Source organism: Anguilla rostrata, chromosome 2, assembly GCF_018555375.3.
Source record: "Anguilla rostrata isolate EN2019 chromosome 2, ASM1855537v3, whole genome shotgun sequence".
NCBI classification, from domain to species: Eukaryota; Metazoa; Chordata; class Actinopteri; order Anguilliformes; family Anguillidae; genus Anguilla; species Anguilla rostrata.
In genome coordinates this window covers 31854082-31879490 of record NC_057934.1, presented here as the reverse complement: position 1 = coordinate 31879490, position 25409 = coordinate 31854082, and the positions used below count along the sequence as shown (strand labels likewise).

Sequence of the window (25409 nt, the reverse complement as noted above, 5' to 3'; positions counted from 1 at the left end):
CAAGAAATGTGTTGACTACTTCTAGTGAACCTCAGTAGAACAATATTTTTAAACATAAGCTATTTATTATAACCTTTCATCGAACCATCCCCCATCAAACAAGAACACCACCAGTTCCATATGGTGCAACTCATTACCTGTTCTTCATGTTCTTTTTAAAAATTAAATCCTGCGAATAGCAGAAAATGACTAAAGAACTGAAAGTGGTTCACTCTTGAGACTTTAACTAAAAAGAACTTGGAATAAAAAGATAAAAAGTTTAGAGAAGAAACTAGAAATTGCAAAAAACTTGATTATAGTGAGAATAACACACCATGGACATGGTTTGTCAGTCTTGCACAGACTCAATTATAAGTGGGTGTAAATAAATCTCAGGAGATGAATTTGTGTGAGAGACGGTCCAAAGCCAACAGAGGCAACAGATGACAGCTAAATCAAATGAACCTGTTAAAAGCAGTGCTTCCTGGGAGGATTAAAAGATGTTTTTATTTCTAAGAAGGCACTTAAAAATAAATCTGGAGTGAAACTGTTTCAACTCAGTTTTTTCTAAAGTTCAAATAATCTGTGATTAAAACTTCCTCAAGTCCGTGCAGCTATTAAACAAGTTTCTGTTCAGATAACATTGAGGCTGAGGTCTCTTTTGGTATATTTGCTGTTTTGTGTGCCACTTGTGGTTAAGGATACTCACCTTGCGGCTGACCCCTCCTTGGTCCAGGTAGCTCTTGAGCTTCAGCAGGTAAGCAGAAGGTGGGTTCTTTACCTGAAAGCGCTCCTATTAAGACAGGAGCACATACACAGGGAAAATGAGGACGTTCATACAGCTCTGCTGAACCTCTGGTGTTAGTACATGTTTTAATGCATCTGACCTACTTACGGTTACAAAGCTTTCAAACAGTGACTTCCCGGCCTTTTAAAATAGGAGGTCGCCATCTATTAAATAAAAGAGACTGAGTACTTTACCTTTGTGGTGAAGGCAGTAAATCATCATTTTTCCATCATCAGTACGTAGCAGAATCAGTCATAATATGTGGTATTATTATGGTGTCAGGTTTATCAGTAGGTATATCAAAATTACCCTACATGCTGCAGGGCAGTGTTTCCCAAACTTGGGCCTGGGGAACACCTGTAGATGCTGATTTTCTTTCCAAACATAATCGCAATCCCAGAATTTTAACAAGATATTTAAATTGGGCTTGTTCTATGTTTCAAACAATTGCATAAAATAGGATACAAAATTCTTTGAATTTTTAATTATCTACTAGATGGTTAGTTTATGTGGCATGTACCCACACTTTCACCAATTATGAACCTATTGATTCACCTCATCCTTTAGTTTGATCAGTTAAAACCCTTGTTACCTCTTTATGTAATTATTATTGCAATATAGCACATTAAGCACAATGGGAACATGGGACTTACATCATATTCCTCGTGGCATGCATGGCTATTTCTGACAAATGTGGCTTAAGAGGGTTAATAATCCCTCTAAACATGAAAAGCATCTAATTTAGAAAAAATGTACGGCTTGTTACAATTCTGGGATTACAGTACAATTGTGGTTGGATCAAAAACCAGCATGAAGAGTGGTCCTCCAGGACCGAGTTTGAGAACCACTGCTGTAGAGAATGGCTGCTCTGGATGTGCAAACATTATGCTATTAAAAAGTGAATGTGACATCCTTACCTCATGGTATTGATAAAGACACTTATATTATTGCATAAGTAATAACACTTACACTTATTATACACTGTATATAAATATAAATATAATTTCTTGTACATAATGCAATACATTGTTGTTTTATTTTTCTATGCCCTAATGCATCGAAGAAGAGGTGAGCAGAATCCTACAAACAACAGCTAAAGGCGACGCTGACAGACGGTTGCAGGCAATGACAACCATCATTGTTAGCTATGCGTCTGAGAGATTCGGCCACGTCGAAATGGGGAACAACAAGAAACCCTACAACAAAAACCGCAGGGCCACCAAAATACAACAATTGCGGTAGGGGCTGAGAACTCTCAAGAAACAGTACAAGGGGGCCAGTGAAGAGGAATGCCAACCAGTAGCAGAGCTGCGAGACATCCTGAGGAAAAAGCTCATAACTCTTTGCAGAGCAGAGTGGCACAGAAGACGAGGAAAGGAAAGGGCCAAGAAGTGGACATCTTTCATTGCCAACCCCTTCGTCTTTACCAGAGATTGTAAAAAATATGGACAAAGCTACTGTGATGTCACCCATTGACTCTCCGTGGGTCTCTAAAACACGTTTTGAAGCTCAATGGCGGGCGCGGCCATGTTGTCGATTTGGAGCCAAAACCATAGAGTTAAGCGGTCTTTGTGATTGACAGTCCGGTGCAAAAAAGCCCATCAACCTGAACGAACGATTGCAGAACGAACTTGAGGCTAGCTGACTGTCTGCCGTTATGTTTTAAAATATATTATCAATTTTATTTTTTTAATTTCCATCCGTGACTGTAGTGTGTCATGTAATCACGTTATATGTATGACATTAATAATACAATTATGTTCAGTTATCTTCAATTTATGTTTCTCAGCAAAGCGAATATGCTTAGCTAGCATATCAGCTTGCCAGTGAGCTAGATAGGCTATCCATGGTTAGCTCACGCATTAGCATTAGCTGATGGTCAATCAATCAGAGATGTGTAGGCTACTGGTGATTTGACTAGGCTAATTTTCGTATAACTGTCTGGTAGACCTGCTGTTAACCGAGCAAGTTATCGTCGTAGGTTTTCGCCACAGTCAGTTAATGAGCCAGTAACTGCTACTAGCTACTCCATCGCCGTTTGTGGTGTTCACTTGCTGGGTGCTGGTTCAGCTAGCGTAGCTGACCGATCATTCGCAAGTCACTTTCTACCGAATAAAAATTAACACTGTCAGTGGTGATTAACAAATCTACCAAGTATTTTAATAACTGATCTGCAGGTGTGTAAATATGACAACGCACTTTGTACAGCAAGTTTTCCACCTGGTGCATGAAGACAAAAATAATGTACATTGAATTTCTAATTATTATTAGACTATTAGCCTATTATTTTTTTCTTGTAAATCATCAAAACCAATGGAGAAAAAAAAATGCTCTTGTTGGTCTCTTAAATGCTAAAAACATGCTCCTTTCTAAATGCCAGTCTTACAAAGATGGTTAATTTCGTTAAATTCTGTGTGTGTGATTTAATCGTGTGTTGTATGCTATTCAGCAAATAAACCTTAAGACTCTTAATTCGCTTCGTGAAACTGAAAATCTTGCAGTGTTTATCCCAAAATCGGGATTATAGTAGCTTTGTCACAATCGTGAAGCATGGCCCAGGTAGACATTTACGGAATGTACACGACTGAAAAGCCGTCAAACACGTTTGACAGATTGAATATTTGCAGCTTAGGGTTAGCTAGCTAGTCAAATGGCTTGATAGCCAAAGTTGCGAACTGTTTTAGCATAGGCTACTGGACTACCAAATATAGCAAGCTGATTACACTTTCTGCCAACTAATTATTTGGTTGGCTAATTAGTAGGCTAAAGGAAATAACAAAAATGACTTGGCTACCGAAAAACTTTAGAGGAGGATTATGGTCATCTAGTGCAGCTGTAAATAGCACATGCCATAATGAAATCACTACAAAATGGGATGCCTGCATTTTCTGACTTCGCACAGGTGGACCATAGTCGGAGCCGCAATGTCAAGGCCAAGAGGCGCCACCTCCCACCCCAGTGACCATAGGCTGTAGCCCTTACTGTAGCTTAGTCCTCCGCAGTAATCAGGAAGTGATGCAAACTGTACCTCATTGGTCCACAACAAATATTATAACAGTGCCCAAATGACACAATAAATCATGAAATCGACCCATGGACAGTCATAAGACGAATAAAATACACATATTGTGACTATTTGTTCTCATGAGAAAAAGTTATTGACTTTGTATTTTGACCACAACTTTGTATTTCGACCACAACTACGGTTGGCTCCAGTATAGGTGTTTTCATATCCGGTTTCCATGTAAGTCTACCGGATATGAAAACACCTATACTGGAGCCAAACGTAGTGGTGCTAGTGAGCAACCAGGAACAACAAGACCAGGAAATGAGCTTCAAAAACGAAGTCTGGTTCTGGCCGCTTAGTCTTTACCAAGAAGCTGCTTGGTGATAAGCGGAGCGGCTACCTCGAGTGCCCAGCGGATGACGTAAACACCTTTCTTCGCAACACCCTGCGAGAGAGCAGGAGCTTGGCCACAACAAAGCCCTGATAAGCCCAGCACTCCCAACAACTGAGTTCGACATGAAGGAACCAAGCTGGAAGGAAGTCCAGGAAGTTGCTAAGGCAGCAAGATCAGCCTTTGCCCCAGGGCCCAGCGGAGTACCGTACAGTGTGTTTAAACATTGTCCGAGACAGCAACTGTGGAAGATTCTAAGAGTGATCTGGTGGAGATGAAAGGTCGCCAACCAGTGGAGGTGTGCCAAGGGTGTTTGGATCCCCAAGGAGGAGAACTCCAAAAACATCAAGCAGTTTAGAACGATCTCACTACTCAGCATAGAAGGCAAGATATCTCGGCGGCTGACAAAAGTTCCTCCTAAGGAATAATTACATCGACACGTCAGTACAGAAAGGTGGGATCTCTGGAACACCTGGCTGTTTGGAGCATACAGGGGCAGTCACGCAGCTCTTAAGAGAAGCAAAGGAAGGCAAGGCAGATCTGGCGGTCCTGTGGTTGGACCTTGCCAATGCTTACGGGTCCATGCTGCACAAGCTGGTGAGGAGGCTCTTCGAAGACACCATGTTCCCAGCAAGATCAATGACCTCATTTTGGATTACTATAAGTTACTTCTGGATCTACAACATCAGAGTGGTACAGGCTTGAGAAAGGAATTATACCTGGCTGCACCATCTCAGTCATCCTTTTCGCCCTCGCCATGAATATGGTGGTCAAGTCAGCAGAGGTGGACTGCCGAGGACCCGCACAAAACCAGCGGGGACCTTGAGGCCTAGCTTACCAAGGTTGACAAATCTGGGTTGCCTGGTCTTTTCGAGGCTTGGATATACCAGCATGCCATCCTGCCCAGGGTTTTATGGCCCCTGTTACTATATGATGTCCCTATGTCAACTGTAGAAGCCCTGGAGAAGAAGATCAGCAGCTATTTGCAGAGGTGGCTTGGCCTGCCAAGGAGCCTAAGCAGTGCTGCTCTGTACGAATCCACTAACACCTTACAGCTCCCCTTCAGCGGCCTCTCAGAAGAATTTGTGGTGACACGAACAAGAGAAGCCATGCAGTACAGAGACTCCAGGGACCCTAAAGTAGCAGCAGCTGGCATTGAGGTCCGCACAGGCAGAAAGTGGAGCGCTGCCAGAGAGTTACAGGTGGCAGAGGCACGGTTGAGGCAGAAGGCTCTTGTTGGGATGGTAACAGTAGATTGTAGATCAGGCCTGGGCTACTTTCCAAGCTGCCAGATTGGCAAGGCCAAAGGGAAGGAGCGACAACATCTCCTCCAGGAAGAGGTGCGCGCAGGCGTAGAGGAGGTACGGGTTAGCAAGATGGTGGGACTCAGTCAACAAGGAGCCTGGACAAGGTGGGAAAACATACTGCAGTGGAAGATCACTTAGTCAAATTTCTGGTGTGCGGACATTTGCCGCATCAGATTCCTGATCCAAGCTGTCTACGACACCTTACCAAGCCCGACAAACCTTCACACATGGGGCAAGAGTGAAACGCCTTCCTGCCCTCTGTGTGCTGGGAGAGGGTCCCTTCAGCATCTCCTCAGCAGCTGCCCCAAAGCCTTGGCTGACGGCTGCTACCGCTGGCGCCATGACCAGGTGCTCAAGGCAGTTGCGGAAGCGGTCGCCACAGCCATTCAGTCCAGGAAACACCACCCCAGGAAGAAAACCATCCCTTTTCTCAAAGTTGGAGAGAAGCCCTGTTCACGTCCACAGACAAGACCGTGCCTACTTTCCACAGCCCCAGACTGGCAGCTGAGAGTGGATCTTGGAAAACAACTAAAGTTCCCTAATCACATCGCACAAACAACACTCCGCCCAGACATGATCATCTTCTCAGATTCCACCAAGCAGGTGATCATGTGGGAACTGACAGTGCCCTGGGAAGAACACATGGAGGAGGCTCACAAGAGGAAACTTGCCAAATACCAGGAGCTAGTGAAGCAGTGCAGAAGCCGAGGCTGGCAGGCTCACTGCGAGCCAATTGAAGTGGGCTGCCGGGGGTTTGCGGGCGCTCACTCTGCAAAGCTCTGGCTGGGCTTGGAATCACTGGTGCAGCAAAGAGGGGGGCCATATGTTCCATCACTGAAGCCGCAGAGAAAGCCACTAGGTAGCTTTGAATAAAGAGGGCAGGCGTGTGGCTTGTTGCTGCTGGGATGCAAGCCGGGACTTGATGAACCCCGGCTGGGCCTCCTGGGCGAGGGGGTCTGATGTTGAAAGACCGGAAACCCCCTATGACCCCAGGAACACTGATGATGCATCCCAGAGCATCCGAGAGATGTATCTTGCAACCGTTATCCTTGTTTAATCTCAGGCTAATTCAGTCTTTTCTCTATATTTCTATGAACAGCACAACAGCACACCTAATTAAAAAAACAATTAACAGCTTGTTAAAATTCTGGGAATTCAATTGTGGTTGGAATGAAAACCTGAATAACAGTGGTCCCCAAGGACCACTAATTCAGTCTTTTCCCTGTATTTCTATTAACAGCACAAGGTGTCTCCAGGGCAGTTAATTTGATGTGCCATCTTCACTAGGGTCTCTCATTTTGAATTTCAATTTTTTGGCTAAGTTGACTGGGACATTCTCAGCTCCGCATCCGAAGAGGTATGATAATAGTTTGCCACTTATTGGAGTAGTGGGAGGTAATATTGTGCTAGGACTGCATGGGAAATCCCCATTGGCTTAAATGAGCCCCTGCTGTGACAGAAACAGCACTTTTGTGTGCATTTCAGAATTCATGTGTGTCTCATTCCGAGAAGGCTATGATGTCAACGATACCTTGTGTGAGGGACAGAAGTGAGATAATGTGAGATAAGTGTGAATTTACAAAGGAACAAGAGGAAACTGAAGCAAGTTTGTTGCTAAACAGGTTTTGGCTGCCATGGCTACATGTCCGTGGCAGTCACCACCATGCCTGCAGGAAGTCGGCTTGCTGTTGTTGCCGTGGCCATGTGCAAAATGGTAAATGGATTGCATTTACAATTGGTGCCTCTCATTCACACATTCACACACACACACACCAACGGTGAAAGGGTGCCATGCAAGGTACCAATCAGCGCATTGGGAGCAATTAGGGGTTAGGTGTATTGCTCAGGGACACTTTGACACGCCCAGGGCGGGGATCTAACCGGCAACCCTCCGACTGCCAGACAACTGCTCTTACCTCCTGAGCTATGTCGCCCCAATATTGATGAGATGTGTGGTTAAGCACAGGTGTGATGGTCTTATATGATACACGCGCTGTTACAATGGACCAATTCCCTTAAAATCAGATGCACTGACAAATGAAAGTCTCGCAGTCTCACTGTGATCTAATTGTTTACCAGAAGCCACAATGGAAACATTCCGTCAATGTCATATACAGTAATCAGTTCTTCTGATACACCATTGCACATCAGAATGCAAGACAGACATTTTAAACATGGTATGTAAAAACATCAGGGTAGCACATGAATATGATTCTATTTCAAAGTGCAGGAGGTGGGGGAAGTCTTGAGATCCAGATGTCTGAACCACCCGCTGACCACAGTAAGACAGCTACATATTTTGGTCGTAAATGAGCTTTCCTGAACCTCTTCTTTAGATGTGCTGTCCAAACAGATCGTGGCCTCACCTGATCACAGACCAGCTCCCACTTCTTCTCATTGTCATACTGACACAGGAGCTTCACTTTGTCTGGAGGCAGGTTCATGGAGTTCTGCGGAGAGGAAGTGAGAAGGGAATAAGAACAGGATGTCACCCCAATCCCAGCTCTGTTTCTGTAGTGTAGGAAAAATGTTTGATTGGATTTAAAAGTAAGCATTAGAAAACAGGCCATGTAGTAGATATTGACTTTTTATGTCCAAACTAAACTTTCTTTGGGGTTCCTTTCAAAATCCTTCTTTACCTATTAATTCGCTTTGAATCTCCAATTTGATATATGCATATGACATAAAATTAAGTAAACATTTTCAGGTTTTCAGAGAATAATTGTAGGTGCCCTGTAAATGACTCCGGTGATCCTCTGTATACACACACTGCTGGTTACTATGATTATCTCTTCAATAATGTATCCCTCTCCCTGGAAGATATCATTAAGCAGAACACACAGAGGGGATAGTCCTGTCCTTTCACAATGCACCAGTGACTCATGTCATCATCAGCACTGGAGGTCATTACCGATCACATATTGTATTCCAGAAAGACCATTGTTGTTCTGATGGTATTGTCATTTGGTACAAAATTTACTGTTGCAAAAGACAGAACTTTGAGATCCCCTGTCAATCAAGTAGTGTTGAAAACAACATTACAAGAGCTAGTACTAATTATTATTACTTTGTATTATAAGTATTTCTTTAACTGTTCAATTGTGCTATTGCTGCATAGCCTAATTACTGTGTTTTCAAAATGTGTTTTTAAATGTCATGAAAATTGAGCGACTGAAATTGAATTGAAACTGAGAATGAGAGAAATGTTCTCATGGCAAATGTGTTTCCTATATACTGCCCCACACATTTCACTGAACCTTTGTCTGTCTCTTCAGAGAGCAGTATCACTTCTCTCTGCCTGAAGACCATAATGGCATATACGATCCACCATTTCAAAAAGGTGATGTCATATCCCCTCAAAAGCCGGTTGTGAAATGTATAGCTGCACAGCAATCCAGACCAACAGATATGACTCAGAGTTTAGCTAGTTCGCTGGTAACCAATGGATACAACATAAACAAAGTATCCCTACTTAAAGGTAATGGTTGATACTGAAGTGAAATCATACCAAATTACAGTACTAGTGATCATTGCTATAATATTACCAACAACTGCACATGAAACTGTCTAGAAACTGTATCCCCAATGATATTACATTCTCTCTCAATGGCATTCATATTTTGTGTTCTACTCAGATGTGGATGTCCATGGGAACAGTTACATAAATATATATGTTAAAATGTACAGGGTGAAATTGATGCAAACATCCAATGGGGTAACTTCGGGTAATTCACTGCTGGGAAATCAAATGAATAAAGCATCATTAAAATGTGTGAATATGTACATCTGGATAACTTTTGGCAATAAATATAGGTGCATTTTTAATATCTCTCAGTGTATCTTGCTTCATCTTTAAGAAACATACTTTATATTGAATATAATATTCCAAAAATGTATTCAGTTTATAATTCTATCATAGTTTTCCTTCCTAGGACATCACATTGTTCGAATAAAATGACAATGTTAAAAATAACATGTTGAAGCCAGGTGCAACTAGCTATGACAGACTCAAGTGCCACCCTGCTCTTCTGCTTTTTGATGAAACCACAAAAGGTGACAGGTGACACCAGGGTAAAAATAAGCCTTTGGAGGTACAGTAGCTCTGTTATTCCACTGCAGTTACGTAAGCCACTTGCTATGCAAGTATTCTTTGCTCAGTCCAAAAAATCCTCTTCCATCTGCACTGCACTGCAGTCTCCTTGCCTCTGAGTGAAACAGCTTGCAATTCCTTCAGTGGTGACAGCGCAAGTTATGAATGAGTTACGCTGCAGTGCATGCCTCTCCTTCTGGGAAGTACGGCCACGCCCCCCTCCCCGCCAGATAAAGCACATTAGCACTGCCGGGTGTCCTATATTCCACCCCACAGGTATGGAAGAGACAATCTGCATTGATACCGCCTCCGGCGCCAGCTCCCAAAAACGACGCCCCCACAACCCAGCAGCGCTAATTATAGATCTGCGTGCTCCTGCCGCTGCACGAAATTGGGGTAGGCGACAGGAGACTTTGACTCAAGGACAAAACACATCCCTTCGATGCCCCCCACCACCACCACCCCTCTGAGCCCAAACTCCTATTCTGTGAGTCCACTGTCTCATGTCCCAGTCAACGTTTGCTAAAGTCATTATCTCCAAGACCTACTTGAGCTGATATTCATAGACAAGTCCCTTAAAGTTGATGGATAGATTCTCTCTGGTTCTTGTCCTGTGATGTTTGTTACAGTGTTACTTTAGTACAGTGTAAGAAACCCCTCAGATACACCAAATGGCGCATCGAGGTTCCCTACTGTAAGAAACCTAAACTTGTCACGTTGAGGTCACCAACTGTAAGAAACCCCTCCGCAAACCAAACAGCGGATCTGCATGGTGAAAGAACAGGTGTAGTCTTACTTGGTGCTACTGGAAAGGGGATTAATTAAATGTCATCTCGATTATCTGACTCCAAAATAGTGTTTTATCTTGCATAAATACAATTGTGTTTCCTGCTATGACACTAGTGTATAGGCAAGTGACTACGGGGTGCAGATATCATGAGTTCTATGTTGAAATGAATGCAATTTATTGTACAATATGTTAATAATGTTACGTGCAGGTGCTTAATCTAACCCTCTGCATGTGATCTGTGCTTCTCCCTCTACCTGCGCTGCACCTTAACGAGCTGCTAATTTGGCAGACACCTTTTGTGGAGCAGTTTTGTGGCTGGTCCATGCACATTGATGCAGACTTTTGTGGCTTTGTTTGTGATTTTGTTTTTGGATGGGGAATGTTCTTTTTCTTTTATTTCTACATTTTCGTTGCAGGTTTTAGGCTAGAGAAGACTCACCATTTCTCGTTTTCATCTGGAGAAAGATGACTATTTGTTGCAGTCCAGGGTTAGTATTCATCTGTAGGCCCTGCTTTGGCCTGACCTGTTTTGTATAGCACCTGCAACTGTTTGTACATGAAAGTTTGGGGGGTTTGTTTTTGTGTGTCTATAACAAATGGTTGTTTATAGTATGTTGGGGGGGAAATTTCTTTTGCACTTTGTTTTGCTTTGGGCACAAGGGACTTTATGTTGTGTTCAAATCCGTGCAAGTCCTTGTTATTGAATTGTGGGTGGATTTGGGACATAACAACAATGACAATATACAACGGTGCAAAAATGTGTGTGGAGTTGAATGGCTATACAGATGCACTAATCTACCAACAACAATTATCTGAGTAGGCCAAGGGCAAAATGTCTTTAAATATATCTGTTATTTAAATGATATATGTTTGGGTTATAGTCAATGATTTCAAACCCACTCAATTTGATTGTTATACGGTATGTTCTTGTCATGAATCTGATGACATCCTGCCTTTATAAATCGATCCTGCGCGGCGATGAACAGTGTCCTCATTTATCAACCCCACTGGCCAACAAGGAGCCAGGAGAGGCCCCCTGCTTGGCCAATGATCAGCACAGGATTAAAAAACCACTTGTGATGCTGAATCGAAGATGCTGAATCGACTACAAGAGTATTGTCTGCATCACAAGGTTTTACTGACATCATGGCTTCCAAGTGTTGTGGGTGATAATAATATTTTTCACTTCTCTGAGGAGTGTGTGAGTGGGATTGGTGCCAGGCATAGACTGATTTTTCGGGTCTTACGGTGTATATGTGCTGATAGTTGCACTTCAAGTCAGCTGGAGACCAGCGAGAATATTCCTGCTACCCATAGTGATGACTGGTTCCATTAAATTATTTTTGGGTGTGTAATGAACTGAATGAATCTCATTGTGTTATGAGGAAGTTTTGCGGGTTCCTCTTGGCACATGGGAAACATATCACCGCTTTACCACATTTATGAAGTTGTGGGTGGGAAAAATGGTGCTCACATGGGAAGTGGTGGGGTAAAGCCCCCCCCAACGCAAACACACACACACACACACACACACACACAGACCAGCATGTTTCCTGTCAGCAGAGCTGTGCCCCTCGCCCTTCGCCCTGGTTGTGCAAGACCCATGAGGACCACAGGTTTCGACATAGCACTTCCGACCACTGCTTCAGAGCAGTTTCACTCCAGGGGAAAGGGAAAACTGCAAAATGAGGGAAGGCCCAGTAACTGCAATAAACGCATATTGCGTTAAGCCAGCAACTTTTATTTCATCATAGACAAAATCTGTCAAAGACACGCTACTACAGTTCAGTTCACTGCACAGCATTTGTCAAAATGAGTGAAGCGTGTGTCACTTTAAGAGGCCTGGTAGCCCTCCAATGGTCTGAGTGAGGGGGGAGGACTGCACTAATCCTTAATTAGATAGTATCGATCGCTACACAGACACACGCACGCGCACACACATACACACATGCACGCACGCACGCACGCACACACACACAAGCTAACACCAGGCACTTTTATAAATGAGCTGCCCCTCACACACAATCTCATATTTAGCCACATGCTAGGACAGCCTACTTTACTCAAAAATGCTCATTCACTCACTCACATGACTCACTCACTCTTTCACTCTGAGATATATTGACTCGCTAACTCATTCACATATGTTCATCCATTCACTCACACATACAAACAAATCTATTCACTCACTAATACACAAACATGTTAATTTGGTCAGTCACTCACGTGCTGATAGACAAACACATTAGCTTACTGAATGACAGACTCATTCGCTCACTTGTACACAAGCACACATACGCTCGCTCAAAACAGGTGGTACGTTCTGTACCTGGGCCTGCCCTGCCCTGCCCTGGGACCTTGATCAGGGCTGTGTGAGCTCTCGCCCCTGTGATTCACTCCCACCCGTGACCGAGCCCTCCGCCTGACCCACGCCGTAACAGGGAGAGTGATGATGATGAAAGAGCCCTCGTGATTTGTGACCGCAACCTCCCCTGCCTACGCAGGACCAGGCAGTAGGGCATTAAAGGGGCGTTCTGTCACCACTCGAGGCTGCATCTCTGCACCCACAGCCTGATCTGTCGGAGAGAGAGAGATAGCCAGCTGTGCTGATGCCCAGCTCTGTCTCTCTCAGCAGTGTACAAAGCACAGTATATACAGTGAGCTCTATAATGTTTGGGACAAAGACTTAAAAAAAACTTGGCTCAGCGCTTCACAATTTTACATTTGAAACCAAACAATGCAGTTGTATGTTAAAGGGGAGATTCTCAGCTTTTATTAAAGGGCATTTTTTAAAATAAATTTTGGTTTCTCCATGTAGAAATAGCAGCACTTTTTATACATAGTCCTCCCATTAAGTGTATTCTACTGTTGCAGCCTCCACAGAAATTTTGGTGGCATCCTCTGAATTGTGTTCAGGCTGCAAGTTCTAGTTTTCACACTGCAATTCACAAGCTGGGGAGCCGGTCACCACTTCATAGGACAGAATAACTGAAATGGGTGGAGCAGGTTGATCTCAGTCATCAGAATGACTGTGAGCAAAAAGACAGGACAACCCAGGTGAAACTCTCCCTACCTGGGTGACGCTATGGCCAATGGAATGTTGGCTTGCAGTTGGTTTGCGTCATTACATGGAGCCTAAGTGCCTCACCCAGATACCCACCCAGGAGGCGTGCTGAAATCATTTTCAGCAGTTATGACACTCATAGCTGCACTTCCTTGAGCACTGCAGCCCAACCAGAGGCAGTATTATGCACCTAGTATAAAGTCAATGCAACCCCTCAATTCAACAGTATAAGCTGCAACCAAAGCACTTGTCAAATTAATTTTGGGATGAAACATCTCAGCTATTATGTAATGCTTCTAAGCCTAATTTTAGCAAGGTTATTTGAGCACCCATGAGAGAAAACTGCATTAAAAGGGCTGACTTGTGTATGTCATGTGTATGTGTGTGTGTGTGTGTGTGTGAACGCGTGTGTGTGTGTGTGTGTGTGTGTGTGTGTGTGTGTGTGTGCGTGGGGCGTGTGTGTGTGAGTGTGTTTTTTTAAATTAGCTTTTAAAATCAAGGCCTGGACTAGAATACCTAGTGTCTTCTTTGCTTTTCAGTAATTCCCAATAGCGTGAGCACATTACTCCAAACAGATATTACTTTTGCAAAGCAGCTAACACAACCCTCAAAGCTGAACTGTGTTTGCCAAAATGACACAGTTCATTTGCAAAATGCCCGAAACATTGAATATATGTCACAAAATCAAATAAGCCTGGCAAAACAGCACAACTTGTCCTCTCACAGAAAGTTACACAATGGCCCAATTAAATACTAATTACATTTTTCAATATACCCTATATCCATTTTTGATACTATAATTATAGTGTGTAAAGCTGGAGTGCCAGAAAGTGGGTGTCACAACAAGGCATGGCCAAAATGGCAGACAACTGCATTACTGTTCATTCTTTCTACTTGATCAGCAGCATCAACGTTACATTGGATGCTTTCCCTCGCAATGCAACGAGAAGAAAAATCTCCTGCAGAAGAGCATCCCCCCCTGACAATCACTGGCTGTGAATGCCAGACAACCAGCATTCATTGCATCAAGGAGGGACATCTGGTGATGTGGGCAGTGGATATTTAGCTTCCTCCTCCATGAAGAAAAGAATTCCTCTATATAATTTAGAAATGGAGAGTATGGAAGAAAAATCGTATCATCGCACATGAATGGACTCATAAATTCAATTGCCTGATGGGAGTGATGGAATGTCACACTGTCCCATATGACTACAGTGTGGCATAAAAGGCCTCACCTTTCTCCTCTGGTGGCCCAATGCTGAGGAATATAATTAGACACTCTATGCTGTACATAATAAGACCTACCCACTATTAAGCAAATATTTAAAGTTTTTCACATTGCTGTCAATCATTGTTTATCCCGCCCATGATTCAGTGCTGTTGACTGTATCACAAAACCTGCCACATTTTTCAGTAATTTAAGTTTTAAAGTTATTCTTGACATGTAATGTTATGGTTTGGTGTTATAATGTTGGCGATTATATCCAGCTAGCCTTTGTTAGTGTACTGCTAGCTAGCCAGCTAGCTAACATCAAGAGTGTTCCCCCAGTCACACCACAAATGTTTTTTTTAATTTATTTCTCAATAGTCTACAGTTATGTAAAAGATAAATAAATAAATAATTTCTACTTAAGCCATTAAGTGCTTGTTTATTTTCAAATGGTACAATTTGGGAAAGGTGATCATATTTCTTAAAAAACATAAGAGGAAATTATTAAAACCATAAGAGGAAAATATTTGAGCTACCACTCTGAGGAGATGTGTTGATTTGTCAGAACACTGGCACATTTACAGTTGCTCTTTGGGCAGTGATGTTCCATCCATGCCTCTTACACAGGCTATTGCACAAAACTCTGGGCCCTGTGCAAATGCAGTGTCCGTGGGCCCCCTTCCCAAAGCAAACTTTTAGTCCATACCTTGTGACCTTGTTTTTTATTTATTGAGTTCTGTGGTCACTGAAATTTATGTAAAATGTGTACAAACTGAAAAATAAACTCTCTTTTTTTCTCTCATTTTTATTTATCAAGAAAAAAGGAGCCAAATAAAGGAGTCAACTCCTTTTTGCAAGACAGACTCTTAGCAATGTAAAGAGTAAACATTTTGTGACATTTTGATTGCTACAGCATTGTAATACACAGACACATGACACATGTAACAACTTACATCGTTTTAAAGTGATCGGACTGGACAGCACTAATACTAACCCAAGAGGACTATCAGTAAGACATGGAAGAAAAGTAAGATAGGCAAACCAAAATGCCAACAACCAGGCAGGCACTTAATTCATTTTAAAGAATTTTCAGGGCTTCATTTTCATTCTCAAAATAACCACAATCAGTCAGTGTCTGCTACAGGGCAGCTGCAAATGTACCTCCATAAATAGTATCTGCACCTCCATTCTCAGTCCCTCTCCAAAACTACAGGAACCAGAACCAACAGTGCTGCAGCAGATATTTTTCGGGACAGTTTGTGGTTTTCTCTTCTGAAAAAGGAGGTAAAATCTGGCTGTTGGAAAAGGCAAACTGTGGTGAAGGGACAGCTTCTCTCCACATGTGCTGTCAGAAAGAGATAGGACAGGAAGGAAGCTTGTTTGCACTAACATGTGTGCGCACACAAACACACACACACACACACACACGCGCATGCAGCATGTGTCATCCATATGTATCAATGCCACCCTTTCTCAACAGGGTTGTCTTATCTCTACCATCATAATCCAGCCATTCAGTGGCTCAGCAGCTAGAATGCACGGACAATAACAGGATGATGACATGACACTTTAAAATGGAGCTCAGGCCACTGCTGTCAGCCTCGCGGCCAAAGAGAATGTGCATCTCCCACACCAGCCATTCTATGTGCACATTCTCCACATTGCAGCCAAGCCCAGGGACCTACGACTCCTGACGCCAGCTATATTCCCCACATCAAGTACAGCAGGACCTGTCTGTTAATCTCTCTCACACACATACACACATGCGCGCACACACAGACGCACACCCACACATATACACATATGTACACATACACACACACATCATACATATGTCCATACATACATTTTGTATTTTACAATTGATAATAAAACATATATATGCTTATGAAAGCAAGCCAAACTGACCTATTTTCCTTACTGTTATACGGCTGCACATTAACGAAAGAAACATTCCATTACATATCCACATATGTTTGCTGCTTGCAGATGAGCGCATTAGCGAATGCAGACAGCGTGATGTTCATCGAGCTAGGCGAGCGAGAGAGAGAGCGCCCGAAGGGGAGGCATCGACGCGCGGCTACGGCACACAGAGCCAGAGCTGTCGCTGTCAGCCCCATCCGACGCGCTATCGATCCGCCGGGACTGTGCCCGCGTGTGAGCCGGCAACACCCCGTGATCTGAGGCAGAAAACTTCCAGAACATTCACTCTTGATCCATCCAGTAGAGAATCCATACTTTTCCTCCATGGCATAAATATCGCTGTCTGACTGACAGGCCGTGTGTGTTTTGTTGTAAGGTACGGGGCTTATAAGCCACAATAAAGTGTGTAGTGCAACCTCCAAAGAAAGGTAATAGGTGCTGACACCCTCAAGGTCAAACATGCTCCAGGTTAAATGCTGCTGTAGCCCAGGGTTCCATCTGCACTAACTTAACTTAGCAATTGAGTTTAGTCACCAGTTAGGGCATCACAGGTCTCACTACCCATAGTGACTATATTATAGTACCTGCCTTGATGGGTATTAGAATTAGCCTTTTTGACTGTAGAGAGAATCACATTCACACAAAGCATAGGGGGACGACAGACAGAATATTCATATGATGAACTCAACCTGTCTGTCTCAAATCCTAAAACACTGTGGCATAGCCAGCTTTTCCAGGGACACAGAAGGTGACTGCCTAAACAGACACGGGTTCATATCACGCGATGCTGCATTGTGAAAGGTAAAAAAAAAAGCCAGCTAGTGTATGAGACCCGGGTGACACAGGACTATGTGTCACAAAAGCCTCATTGTGCACGGTAGTGCCATGGATACCTTCATGCTCCACAGAGCTGGAGCTGGCTGCCATACACCTGTCCCCATTTGAGCGGAACACACACGCAGACTCACACACACACAAACACGCAGACACACACATACACACACATAGACACACACATATGCGCACATGCACATTTGTACACACAGGCACACACACAGACACACACATGCACACACACATACGCGCACATGCACATTTGTACACACAGGCACACACACAGACACACACATGCACACACACAGACTCACACAGGCACACACACAGACACACATGCGCACACACAGACTCACACACATGCACACACACAGACTCACACATGCACACACACAGACTCACACACATGCAGATTATTTTCCATGAGGGCACAATTTATCACCACGCTGCAATTTATGTGAGACAACATCACTTCATATAATGTATGGGGAGTACGTTTACAGCAATATTGCCACCTTTCAGCTCTGTCACCAGTTACTTCATCTGCTTATGACACTGTGCTGAGATACAAGCGTAAAAAATTGCAGATATGACAAAACAAATTGGATCCCCACAGCCACTGCAGGAGAAGCAAGAGAAAGTCCGTTTGAAAAAGAGGAACAACAACTTCACCTTTTGTACGGATCAAAATGACTGCAGGGGGAATGAAATAAGTGTGCAGACCTCAGCATACAAGCTTTGGGTCTGGTGTGGAGAAGGAACACAGAGGAAGACCAGTCTTTCTGCGATGGAGCCAGCATTAGCTCCACATACTCCTTCGGTAAGCATCATAAAACTGAATATTTCTTTATCATTGAAGCACTCAGTCTCTCGGCCCGCACTACGCAGCCTGTTTCCCAAACTGACCTGGGCGTCGGAGTTTTACTGCTGTAGTTTACGCTCCTCCCAGCTGCGGTCGACTGTACTGGGTATCCTGCATAACAACCAGGCTGCTCTGTATGCGGTGAACACGGCTTTTTTGGTAGATTCACTATGCGCAATCAGCAGCAGGGGAGGATGGGCCCTGGACGGAGGGATCCATCTTTGGCGTTTGACGCTCGCAACAGCGTGATGGAGCGGAAACCCCTGCTTCAGATGGGTGAGCATGTATGCTGTGTCAGAGGGGATACACGCTCCCCTCCCTGTACCCACACCAGCAGACACCTCATGCAGAGCTCCAGGGTAACCTGATTTGTCAGTCGGAGGGGGGGGTGGGGACGAGGTGGCAGGATGCATAGTAAATGCTTTTCCACTGTCAGGTAGACTAATTAACCAGAATAACATTTAGAGCCCCCCCTCCAATCTGCCCTCACTATAGATCAGTCCTTTCACTGGTGTAAAGCTGCTGACTGCCCCCTGTTGCCACTACACTACTGAATTATGAAAATCCAATTCATTATACATACGCATAGAATGCAGTATAAGTCACAGTCATAAATTATCCATTCGGAGGTATAAAAATGAATACACGTGCGGTACATCGGAATCAATGGGGCCGCATTTCCCCAGTTTAGCCTGGGGGTATTATACAATTATTGGTATTGGTACAATTATTGTTTAGGGGTCCAAGGTCTGAAACTAAATGAGCTTTGACACGAGGAGCTCTGATGGATTCTTTCTAGTGGATTTCACAGCAGATACTCCCAGGGAACAGGAAAGTGCTGTCCCATTATATTATGAGTGCATCGTGTGTGGCAAACTGGCAAGTAAGTGAGAGAAAGGTCAATTCTGAATGGCAAAGGACAATGCAGTCACAGACAAGGGCCCTACCAGGAAAGACTGAGCAGAACAAAGATTATAGTATTGGTCTGGTAGGTTCCAATACTTTGCTCTCTCTCATATCTAGCCAATTTGACACAAAAACATCAATAATAATAATAATAAGAAGAAGAAGAAGGAGAAGAAGAAGAAGAAGAAACACTGTCAAAATAAAATAATCTGAATTTTTTAGCTCTCAGTAAGTTACACACTCAGTGTTCAACCCCTGCTTGATAAGCTATAGTAAATCCCTGTCCTCTCCATCCTTTCACCATGTGTCTGTCTGACAGCTCATCCGGATATTCAAATAGTGTGACACTATTGGCCCCCGATTTCTGCTCATGACTATTGTTTCAGTAGGAGGTACTTACACAAACATAGTGGGAAAATTCAGTTACATCTTAGCCAATCCTCCACAGGCTAGTTATATACTGCACATAATACTGCTGGCTGTGCCTTTCTTAGTTAACGTGAGGAATCTCTCAGGGTAAATAAAAGGAGACCTTCAAATGACTTTTCTATCATCTGCCTGTAAGCAGTTGCTGTTCAACTTTAGTGGAAAAATGCCATCATCATGAAATAGAGGAGGTCTTTGGTATCCAGATCATTATAATGAAAGAATAATAGAGACATACTTTTTCCAAAAGTATGTGGAATGCATAGTGCCAACTGTAAAGTTTGTTGGAGGGAATTATGGTCTGGGGCTGTTTTTCATGGTTTTGGCTAGGCCCCTTAGTTCCAGTGAAGGGAAATCTTAATGCTACAACATACAATGACATTCTAGATAATTGTGCACTTCCAACTTTGTGGCAACACTTTCTGTTTCAGCATGACAATGCCCTCATGCACAAAGCAAGGTCCATAAAGAAATTATTTGCTGAATTTGGTGGGGAAGAACTTGACTGGCCTGCACAAAACCCTGATCTCTACACCATCAAAGACCTTTGGGATGAATTGGAATGCCAACTGCAAGACAAGCCTTATGCCCAACATCAGTGCCCAGCCTCAAAAATTCCCTTGTGGCTGAATGGAAGTGAATCCCCACAGTCATGTTCCAAAATTTTGTGAAAGCCTTCCCAGAAGAGTGGAGGCTGTTACAGCAGCAAAGAGGGTTCCAACTCCATATTAATGCCATGGTTTTGGAATGAGATGTGTACATACGGGTGTGATGTTCAGGTGTCCACATACTTTTGGAGAAGTAGTGAACTACACAAATACAAATTTGTTTTTGTAATTATAAAATGATACTTAATTACTAATAAATATACACATGTACATTTGTGTGTTTGTGTGTGTGCATGTGTGTGTGTGTGTGTGTGAGAGAGAGAGAGACAGAAACTGAACTTAATTTTAACTGCCATTCTATCCAAAAACAAACTTCTACTCCATTACCTTGGAGGACACGAGCAGTTAAAATGATGCTGAAATGAAATGGAACCACTCCACATGACCCCACCATCTGGAGAAGAGTGATGCGGCTCAAATTTGTAACCGAATTTCATGCAAATCAGGATGCGTTTTCAGTTGGAGAGCCTGTTTTTCAGTGACACAGCTGTACTTTTGACAGCAGGACTCCAAGTTAGACAGGAAAGCTACAGAAAGGCAGAGAAAGGATATAAAAAGAACTAAATGATCCATTCATTTCACCAAAACATCACAGAATTAAAAAATATTTTTATTTTTTCAGACTTCTCGGTGTCAGTGTCTCTAATGTTTCTCAACTTTCTAAACTCATCTCAGTATTTCAACTGAAATTAAATATTTTCAAAATGTAATTCAGAAGCAAATGGTTTACTCTATATCAGTGGTTCTCAACTCGGGCCAGAAAGGGCCAGTGAGGGTGCAGGCTTTTGTTCCAACCAAGCAGTTACACACTTGATTCTACTAATCAACCTTTGGAGTCTTTACTAAGGACCTTGATTAGTAGAATCAGGTGTGTAACTGCTTGGTTGGAACAAAAGCCTGCACCCACGCCAGCCCTTTCTGGCCCAAGTTGAGAACCACTGCTCTATATCCTCAACCCACACACACACACACACATGCAGATATACACCCCCACACACACCAGCTTAGACGCATATACTGCTAATCCCACCTGTTGTTTCTCATCCGGTGCCACCCCCACTCCACTAATAGCCCCATCTACAGCCACGTGCCCCACCGCTGTTAACTCTGACAGACAAATACAGGACAGGGATCTTCCCAAATAATTCAGTTAGACTCATCTGAGCCGTGGCGACTCACTTCTTCCTCTCAGCCTACCGAATGAATAGCTTCCACATGGTTGAATGACATGCAGGTGGGGAAGTGGTTTGCTATGGCACGATGCCCAGGAATTATTTCACACATATAAATGTGCCTGTGTGTGACATGCTGGTGAACTGTAAACGGAACATAAGAAACGTCTTTCTTCCCAGTGAACTGACTGGTCATCAAATACAATCGGCCACACTGGCAGCAGTTCCAGTACTGCGATTGGCTTAGTTCTAAACGGAACCATTCGTTAGACACGTTTACCACCCCCCCCCCCCTTCAGAGCTGAAGGAGAGGGGGAATTCAACTGACTTTCATAGCAAGTCATATCTGCTGCATGTAGATGTACATCAGTAACCACTGCAGCAAATGTACACTGAATTCTACTGACATCGAGGCAATAAAATATAAAGTCAAATAGGTAACATTCATGCAAAGTTTGCACTTGGTTCTGCTTAGCATTTTACATTAGAACTGAGAAGATTCACTCTATTAATACACAAATATGATGTAGGCATTTAAGCAAATGTCCATTCATTCCATCATTTGAATCAATGCAAAGCAACTTATACAGAAACAGAAAGGTGAAAATGTTATTCGCTTGGAGATCTATGGAGTCTATGGTGATAAGCTGCGGCCAGCTCGTGGTTTGCCTGCCTTTTAAAACATTCACACTATGCTTTCAGAACTAGGCTTTTTTCATTAACTTCACGGTTTATGGTTGTAGGAAATAATTCCATTACTGCTCTCCTACATATCTCCTACATTTTTGTTCAAACAGAGGGAATGTTCTGTTAAAAACCCTTTTGTGAAAACAAGTCTGTGAAAAAAACAAAAACAACATTCCTAGAATAAATGAGTAGTATGACAATTAGTCCAACTTCATCAAGTCAAGCATAATTGTTTAATGAGGCTTTTTATCCATTTCTTCACTTGGAGGCAGAGTGCCTTGGTCTGTTTCCTTGGTGCCACAATTTTTTAGTCTATTTAAATTCCAGAGGCAGTTTTCCGTCAAGGGCTATTGTTCATAAGTATTTCATATTAGGTTAGCGTCATGCATTAGTCACATATTTTCAGGCAAAAGGTGTAACAAGAAAATCTAGTTGCAGAGAAAGTTTGGGTTCCAAACATTCCTTTGTAGAATACCAAATGTGTCCTGCAGAGGCAGTGAAATATTTTGCTTCTGTAGGTCCTTTGAAATGAGGTGTTTTTTTTAAGTTTACCGACTGAAAAATGTAGAAATCCCCTGTTTTCAAGCAAGCAGTGAGACCATGAATTTGTGTTACTAGAAATTTTCCTGAATACCTCTTACCTGTGACACTACACCATCCTGCAGTACTCTCTTTACATACAAGTCCTTCTTTCCCCATCCCCGATTGACCGTATATTTCAGTACAATGCACATTTGAACTTATAAACAATATTATGAACACATAAACAAGCTTCTACTTTACACTATAATGCATCCATGTGCCCATGGTTACTCTGCTGATATTAAATGTCCATTGCGCCTTGATAACACTGGCCTAGGCACATACATGTTTGTGCTACCGCCGTATAATAGCGAAGCTCATTGGATATTTATAGGAAGTTTGATAGAACCACACCACCTCGTATGAGGGTACATGAAAGAATGTCTGAGTGCGTGTGTGTGTGTGCGTGTGTGTGGCCACACACTCACCAAGACCACATTGAAGCGCTCCTCCAGCTCCTCCTCGCCTGGCATAGGCAGTTTGGGGGGTGCAGGCTGCTTCTGCGGGGCCGCTGGGGTGAGGGAGCCCGCTGTGCTCTTGGACTCCCGCCCCAGGGGCAGGTCCATGCTCCCTGCTGCATTTCCCATGACCAGTAGTTCCCAAGCCCCGGTACTCCCCACCGCTTGCTCTGAGGTGTCACAAAGTTCCACAGAAGCACGTAGGCTGACCTCTCAGCCAACTCACAGACAAAAATCCACACGCGACAGCTGAAAAGGGACAAGGACGACGTGATTCCTCTCAGCCCCGTGCCACTGGCTCGGTGAGACACAGCATGGACGTCGTGGTAGCCTTTGACCCTTCAAAATATCCTTGACCCCAAAGTAACAGCCCAAGACAGAACCGCATCTTACCGGCGACACCCTAAACCCTCATCCTTTCCGCCGGGGGAGCAGGTGGTTAAAAAAAAAACCGCCGAGAGCAAAAAGTTAGACCTGTCACAACACAGCCGCAGCGGGAGTTCCTCAGCCGCCCGACAGAGAGAGAAGAACTGGAGTGTGACACAGTCACAGCAGCAAAAGCCGCAGAAAAAAAAGAAGGGGCCAGATGCTGGCTTCCTGTGCAGAAGAGAAACTCAGATGTGGACAGCAGACATGCTCCTGAGATGATGCCGGAGGTGAGAAGAGGTGCTATGGAGTCCAGGGTGATGGCCTCTCTCTCCTGATGGGGCTCCGCGTGTAGTGTTGGAGATGCTGAGCCCTGCAGGAGCCATACCGGATAGTGCAGCAAATGGGATGGGGCGGGGGGGGGGAGCCGGAGAGGAGAGACAGGGATGCACAGCCACCTACAGTACTACTAGTGGAGACTGAATGCACACAGAACAGCACATGCAGCTCTGTCAGGGACAGAGGAGCTGGGAGATCATGTGGCTGCTGGGTCTTAGTGCCCTCTGAGTGAGAGAGGGAGAGTTGTGTTGGAGGAGGGGGGTAAATCCTGTGTACAGGTCCAGTTTAAGAATTCCAAAAAACAACATTTTCTTCTGTCTTCACAGATACTTACTTTCAGTGGCTAAGCAAAATTATATCAAAAACAAAGGCATATATTTCTCACATAGCCCAGTAGTGCTGTATAATGCTGTATTAATTGTGCATTGTAGTACTGCAGTAGGACTGTCTCATTCAAAACATTGACTTCAGTATGGTATCGATACAATCTTATGCATGATGAGGTGCATGCTAATTAACATTCTAATGATTAACGTGTGCTTTGGGGACAATAAAGTATATCTTCATTAATAAAACTTTCCATCAGTACTTTATAGCCATTAAAACCTCCAACATTAACGTGGACTTAGTTATAGAACACCTTAACTGTATAAACACAATCCAAAATGCACTGTCGCTGAAATCAGAGAGATTGCCACAGGCAAACGTGCAGCAGTGAAACTCCAGGAGGTGGCTGAATCTAATCAAGGCTAAGTGGCTGCTTAATTATAATAATAATAATAATAATAATAATAATAGTGGGTGGGAGCATTGGCCTGTCAGTATGTGGGAAAAAATAAAGGTGGAGCCCGCACACCAGGGCCAAGTTTAGAGATCAGTTCACCTTCATTCCATCCATTCTCCATTCCCTGGTGTCCCCAGCAACAGATCCTGTTGGTGAGACAGAACAGGATCAGGAAGATTTGTGTAAACAAACCATGTTGATCTGCCAGGAAAAATGCAAATCCCCCCCCCCCCCCCCCAGCCAGGCTAATCGGTCAGAAAGGCTCATTAGCTTTGTGGTCTACACTGTTCTGAAGTCACTTTCTTGCATTATCCAGCATTTCCTGCAAGCATGGACTGCATATTAACAACTGGAAATATGCTAGGTATGAGATTTGCACAACTGTTGTCTTCAAGTGAAATTCACCCTCCAGCTTGCTGACAGAGTCCACGGCTTAACAATTTTCAAAGAACGGGTTTCTCAAACCAGCTGTAAATTGACTAGGAGGAAAATAGGCTAAGACCCCATTCTTATGCAAGTAATGAGAACATGTTATAATTTTAGAAAATTATTTTAAAATAGAGATCACATGACACCTTCTTTGACAGCACATCTTGCAGATTTTTTAATGGAAACAGTGACAGTGCAAATCACACAAGTGAATGTCATAATATTGCTTTATATGTCTACAGCTGGTCCGTCAAGTGAGGCCACCTTCCACTTTTTAATTTTAAGTTGGCAATTCTGCATGTAACTGAAATTACCTTTTATGTGTTAAAACCTACCATCAGGTTTTTT

At 43.4% G+C, this 25409-nt stretch overlaps 1 protein-coding gene and 1 long non-coding RNA gene across 2 annotated transcripts in view; one reads left to right on the top strand and one right to left on the bottom strand.

The window, feature by feature from the left end:
- The window catches only part of fmnl1a (formin-like 1a), a 47866-nt gene extending 23879 nt beyond the window's left edge, over positions 1–23987 (bottom strand). Inside the window, 3 exon segments of the mRNA XM_064321622.1 lie at positions 689–772; positions 7838–7921; positions 23114–23987. Of these exon segments, the coding sequence (XP_064177692.1) occupies positions 689–772; positions 7838–7921; positions 23114–23272 (327 nt within the window). The 5' untranslated portion in view covers positions 23273–23987.
- Positions 18089–20355, top strand: LOC135247800 (uncharacterized). The gene is made up of 3 exons (XR_010328305.1): positions 18089–18202; positions 18408–18520; positions 20008–20355. It is a non-coding gene; the product is annotated as an uncharacterized LOC135247800 (long non-coding RNA).
- Positions 23988–25409: the final 1422 nt, after the last annotated feature.